This window comes from Rosa rugosa, chromosome 2 (genome assembly GCF_958449725.1).
Source record: "Rosa rugosa chromosome 2, drRosRugo1.1, whole genome shotgun sequence".
In the NCBI taxonomy this organism is placed as follows: domain Eukaryota; kingdom Viridiplantae; phylum Streptophyta; class Magnoliopsida; order Rosales; family Rosaceae; genus Rosa; species Rosa rugosa.
Window position 1 is genome coordinate 63503472 of NC_084821.1, and position 6159 is coordinate 63509630.

At 38.0% G+C, this 6159-nt stretch overlaps 1 protein-coding gene across 2 annotated transcripts; it reads left to right on the forward strand.

Annotated features, from left to right (window-relative positions):
- Positions 1-690: 690 nt before the first annotated feature.
- Positions 691-2773, forward strand: LOC133733089 (receptor like protein 29-like). 2 transcript variants are annotated; one of them, XM_062160701.1, is made up of 2 exons: positions 691-2034; positions 2131-2773. In XM_062160701.1, the coding sequence occupies exons 1-2, from the start codon at positions 1278-1280 to the stop codon at positions 2712-2714; spliced, it is 1341 nt and encodes a 446-aa protein (XP_062016685.1). In that variant the 5' UTR covers positions 691-1277; the 3' UTR covers positions 2715-2773. The 2 variants fall into 2 exon arrangements, with proteins under 2 accessions (XP_062016685.1, XP_062016684.1); XM_062160700.1 differs by having other exon boundaries at positions 693-2773.
- Positions 2774-6159: the final 3386 nt, after the last annotated feature.

Sequence of the window (6159 nt, forward strand, 5' to 3'; positions counted from 1 at the left end):
TGTAATCGATTTTAGAGCAAACTTAATCACATAATTAATTAACCGTTTACATAAGTAAATGTTGTTTTCAAACTAACAGCAACTCCAACAGTTTCCCCATATTTTGATTTTTCTCTACTTTAGGGAAAAATTAGCCTATTTTGCTCCAACAAATTCCCTATAACTATCCCTATTTTAGAGAAAGTGAGGAAAGAGAAAACCAAATTCCCTATATTTACAGCAATCTCTAAAATTTTAAGGAAGAATATGGAGATTTTAGAGATTGCTGTAAAATAGGGAATCTGTTGGAGTTGGAGAAGAAAAAAAGGCTAAAGCTTTGACTTTTGCTTCTCTATAATACAGAAATTATAGAGAAGCTGTTGGAGAAATTATAGGAAAATTAAACAAGAATGACTGTAATTATAAATATTGTGCAATACGAGAATCAAAATTGTGCAATTGGAAAAAAGAAGAAATTCACCAACTTTTAAGTTCACATTGCGCAATATAAAAGAGAGTATAAAATACTTTTGAAGGTAAATATAAACAAACAAGATCAGTTTCATTATAGTTATATATATATGGTTGAATGCCAAAATCCTAAGATTATTCATTTGGTTTCTAATTCTCTGTTGTGTTTATCATCAAGTTTGTGGATTGATGGATTGGATTGATTTGAAGTCAAAGGTATCTTTCAAGTTTCTTGTTCACCACACATTACACAACCCAATGATCAGCCATGTCTCATCAGAATCTTACCTAAAATGACAAGACTTGTACAATTCCACCACAAAATCGATTCCCACGCGGCCACGCTTTGGACATTCCCAAGAGAAAGAGGAGAAAAAGACAACGGTGCATCTGGTAAAGCATGGCTGTCGGCTTCGTACTCAGAATCTGAGATATGAAGTCCCATCACATTTACTATTACAGGTCTCTTTGCAAGCACCCATCATGGCTCTTCTGACATCTTTTTCTTCTACTACTAGTAACTGTTTCTCTTTCAGCATCGCTCTCTTCAATGCCAAACTAACACTGTCATGCTCACACGTTCCTATTGTGACAATGTGGTAGCCAAAGGCGACAACTTTTTGATTTCTTGCAGCCTTTGCTTCTGTCACTAAGATCCCCAGTTTGAATTGATCCGATCCTTTTTGTCATCAATGCCATTATTCATGAATTGGGCAAAGCTAAAACCTTTTAACTCACTTTTGGCACTTTCGGTTATCTAAATCCCCAGTTTTTCACTTGTGGGTTTTGCTGGGTTTATTAGTATCTATCCTGCTCTCTTTGTTCTCATGGCTTTTTCTTCTTTTGTGTGTCTTTTCCTTGTTGGGTTTCTTGTTTTTGCGGGGAAGTTGCTTGCTGAAATGCCTGACTCAGATGATGAGGTTCCACTAGAGATGGAAAAGAAGGAGCTTTTGGGGATTTTTGAGGTAATGGGTGCCCTTCTTGAGGACTCTGATTGGCCTCTAGAGCACCCACAACCATGTACTGAGACTCAATGGCCTGGTGTTCAATGTGAGATTGGGGACGAAGACCCTCCAATGTTTCACGTCACAAAGATACACATTGGCCCTGATATTCTCACCCCTCCTTGCAAATCATCTGCTACTTTATCAGAGTCCCTTCTCAAACTACCTTACTTGAAAACCCTCTCAATATTTAGTTGCTTTTCAACATCACAAGTCACTCTTTCTCCAAAGCTCTTTGGTGCATTGTCTTCCTTGGAACACCTAGCCCTTGTGTCCAATCCAACTCTCTCAGGTGAAATTCCCTCAAGTTTAGCCCAAATTTCCAGCTTAAGGGTTCTGACTTTGTCACAGAACAATTTACAAGGAAAAGTCCCTAGTAAGATTGGTGCTTTGGTCAGCTTAGAGCAACTTGACTTGAGTTACAACAACTTGAGTGGTCAAATACCAGAAGAAATTGGAGGGTTGGAGAGTTTGACCATTTTGGATTTAAGTCAGAATGTTCTTGAAGGTCAGCTGCCCTCCTCTTTTGGTCAGCTTCAACTCCTCCAAAAGATTGATTTAAGCTCAAACAGGCTTGGAGGTATGTTGCCTCCAGATATAGGGAAGCTCAACAGGTTGGTTTTGCTTGATCTGAGTCACAACTTAATAAATGGGCCATTCCCTGAAACCCTTTCAGGTTTGCAGCATTTGGAGTACATGGTAGCTGATAGCAACCCAATCAAGACAGAAGTTCCTAACTTTGTTGGGAAGCTCATGAATCTCAAAACACTCAGCTTTTCAGAATGTGGGTTGATAGGTCCATTACCCAACTTTCTCTCTTCCTTGAAGAATCTCACTGCTCTTTCTCTAAGCAACAATAGCCTCACTGGGACTGTTCGTCCAAATTTGGGCACTCTTCCAAGTCTTGATTTACTAAATTTGAGCAACAATCAGTTAAGTGGTGAGCTGACACTTCCAGAAGATTTCATCGAGAGGCTTGGGAAGAGGTTGGTGCTAAGAGGAAACAATGGGCTATGTACAAGCAATCCACTCAACAAGAAGGAGAATATTTCTAGCCATGTGATAGCCCCTCTGTGTTTGAATCCAAGAGGGCCCAGAGATGACCAGACCTTGGCTGGTGAACACCCAACTGAGTCTGAGAGAGTGAAGCCATTGGATCAAGACCCTGTGCAGGAAAGTTCATCTACAGGTTCTTCATGGTCACATGTAAAACTGAATTCATTTGGTTTTGTTTTTTGTTTCTTGAGTATGTTATTGTAATCTACACTTTTAATTTCCAATCTGAGAGGCAAGTTGAGGAACTTATTTTCATTTGCTTCTACTTTAGCTCATTCTTGAATGGATAAGCAATCAACTAGTTTTTAGAAGCATATATAGGACATTGCACGATCAATGGTTGAAGTGTTGATCAATACTTGGGTTGTAGGAGTAAACCAAATATTTGGAATGTAGTATTGATGTGACAAAGTACTTGCTCAGGTATTGAACTTGATTTCTTGCTAAATGTTAACACCTTCAGTTAATGTTCTTTATTTTCTGTGGTCCTTTTTCTAACAGAAGAGTTTCAGTCTTTCAGTTTCAGATTTGGCTTTTAATGGAGTTTATCAAAAGCTGAGTCCCAACTCTCAAGACTTGTCGACTTTGTGTTGTCTATTTTTAACAGCCTTTTAAAAGAAAAAAGAAAAAAAAAACCAAAGATGTAGCTATTGATGAATAATATTTTCCCAGAAAAATTAATTGCCAAAATCAATATTCCCAATATTTGGGTTGTAGGAGGTGTTCTAAGACCAAATGAAACCAAGTTTTGGATCTCCTTAAAAAAAAAAAAAAAAAAAAAAAAAACCAAGCTTTTGGAATTTAGTATTAATGTGACACATTACATGATTTGCTTTGTTGCTAATGTTAACAGGAGTTCATAAGTTCTGTATGTGCTTTTTCTAACTGAAGAGTTCAGCCTTTCAGTTTCAGATTTGACTTTTAATTAACTTTAGGTATCTATCAACACTCAGCAGCTAAGTCTTAAATCTCAAGTCTTATAAATTATGTGTGCTCTATTATCAACAGCCTTTCAGAAATGAACCAAAGGTGTGGCGTGTAGCATTCAACAGTCTGCATGCTAATACCAAAGCAGGACTCATTTTCATTCAGAGAAAGTTCAAATTGAAAGTATCCCTTTTTTTTTTTAATCGAAAAACAGAAAATCAAATCAAATGGTTTTGTTATCCTCATGATATGTGGACAGTATCTTATTGGTACTTCTGCTCTGTTCAAGAGGTGTGACCAACTTATACCTTAAATCATTTATACTTTTATGACTTTGCTCTTTACAATAGCCAGTAGATGACATTGTTCCTAATTAAGTAGTTAATTATTTACACTCTACTTACTGTTTAAGCCATTATATGAATGAAGGTAGTGAGATTTCAACAGTAATAAGAAAGTGTGTACTGTGTATTCGTGTGAGTATGGAATAAGGTAGGAGTACTGTAGGACTCGCTACACAGACGGCTGCTTTAAAATGGAGCATAGAAGAAGGGGAGGAAGGCTTTCTTTTGGTAATCTAATGGTATGATAAGACTTTCTTTTGCACCACGAGTTGGCAAAGAAAGATGAACGCAATTTGGGGAGGTGTCTATTTGTTCTTCACCTCTTACATGTGAGTAAACAATACCATGTTGTCCATCATGATGTTGATGAAAAATATTTTCCCAGAAAATATTAATGCCCAAAAGTATGTAGCTCCTTGTGTCTTATTATCTTACAGATAGCAACTTGTATGCATAAAAAAATAATTATCAGTGAGAAAATAAGAAGAAGAAACAAAAATAGTGTTCAGTTCATGCACCTGATATGGCCGTCCCAGAAAAGAAAATAAAAATTGGATGTATTTACTAATTAAAAAGATAGTGTCAATCATAAGAATTTGATATTAGACGGTTTCATTTTTTTTTAAGGTCGGAGTTGTTTTAAAACGGTCTCCTTGCTAAGTGGAGTTCATTTTAAAAATTGAGAAATAAATCATGTTCTGTTAAAGTAAAATGACAATTGGAATTGGTCTATTCATTTCATTTCATAGCCCCTTTATATAGGGAGAGAATTACAATGGAAAGAACAATTACAATGACGACATTAAACGCTAATTGATCCGTAATTGTGCTGATTGATGGTAATCACTGATTCCTTGATTCCCTCTCCGTCAGTCGCTTTGACGAAGGCACATAATGTGTTTTTCCTTTAACACTCCCCTTTATGCCAAGTCAAAGACTAAATGGTGCATGAGTTGTTGCCTCACTAAAAACCTTGCCAAGTAACAATAAAAACCCTGTGGGACAAAAAATACACCTTGGTCGAAGGAAAAGAGCACAACGCACCTTCTACATTTGAGTATGACATGTGTGTGTTAGACTCCCCCTGATGTCTACACCTCCCCCTGATACTTACATTAATCAGGGGAGCTTAGAAAGTTTTCGCATTCCTATGCTTTTCACATGTTTCTCAAATATGGCCTTGGGCAATGATTTGGTGAACAAACCTGCCACATTCTCCTCAGACCTTACTTGATTCTTTTGAATCTTGAGGAGGGCCTGTTGTTGCTGATTGTAGAAAAACTTTGGCGATATGTGTCTTGTATTATCACCCTTGATATATCCTAGCTTCATCTGTTCGATGCAAGCTGCATTATCTTCATAAATGCAAGTAGGCTCTTCAGTGGTAGAACTCAAACCACTAGTCCCTCGAATATGTGTGATGATAGCTCTTAACCATACACACTCACGAACCGCCTCATGTAGAGCAATGATCTCTAAGTGTTCGAGGAGGTAGCCACAAGAGTTTGCTTGGTTGATCTCCAAGATATCGCCGTGTTCCCAATGGTAGATACATAACCAGTTTGGGAACGATCTTTATGTGGGTCAGAGAGGTACCCAGCATCAGCAAAACCAACCAAAACGTTATTTGGCGTTTCAGTGTAGTGAGTGGCGCTTTCGCCATCAACATTTCCTTTAGGGATTGCAGTTCCATATGCAGTCCCTCTTGTCTCTCTGTAGGGAAAGAACAGTCCCAAGTCAATGGTTCCTTTTAGGTATCGAAAATGTTCTTGATACTATTCCAGTGACGCTGCGTTGGCGCTGAGCTAAATCTAGCTAACAAGTTCACTGAGAATGCAATGTCTGGTCAAGTACATTAGGCTAGGTACAATAATGCTCCTATTGCACTTAGATAGAGAATTTCAGCTCCCAACACCTCTTCGTCATCTTCCTTTGGACAAAATGGATCTTTCCTTGCATCCAAGCTTCGACCAATCATGGGAGTGCTAGCAGGATGCGCTTTGTCCATGTTATATCGCCTGACTTTTGGACATACGCAGACTGGTGGATTAGTATTCCACAAACTCGGTGTTCTAGTTCAAGGCCTAGATAAAATCGAGTTTTCCCAAGATCCTTCATCTCAAATTCGGATTTCAAGTAGCTCGCGGTTTCTCTTATTTCATCAAGAGTACCTATTATGTTCATATCATAGACATATACAGCTACAATTGCAAATCCGGAACTTGTTTTCTTTATGAATACGCAGGGGCATACTTCATCGTTCTTATATCCCTTCCCAATCAAGTAGTCACTTAGACTGGTATACCACATCCGCCCGGATTGTTTCATTCCGTAAAGTGAGCGTTTCAACTTAATTGCAAACGCACTCCGTGGTTTAG

Excerpts from the sequence above, each read along its gene's own strand:
- LOC133733089 (XM_062160700.1), top strand. The coding sequence starts at position 1,278 with ATGGCTTTTTCTTCTTTTGTGTGTCTTTTCCTTGTTGGGTTTCTTGTT.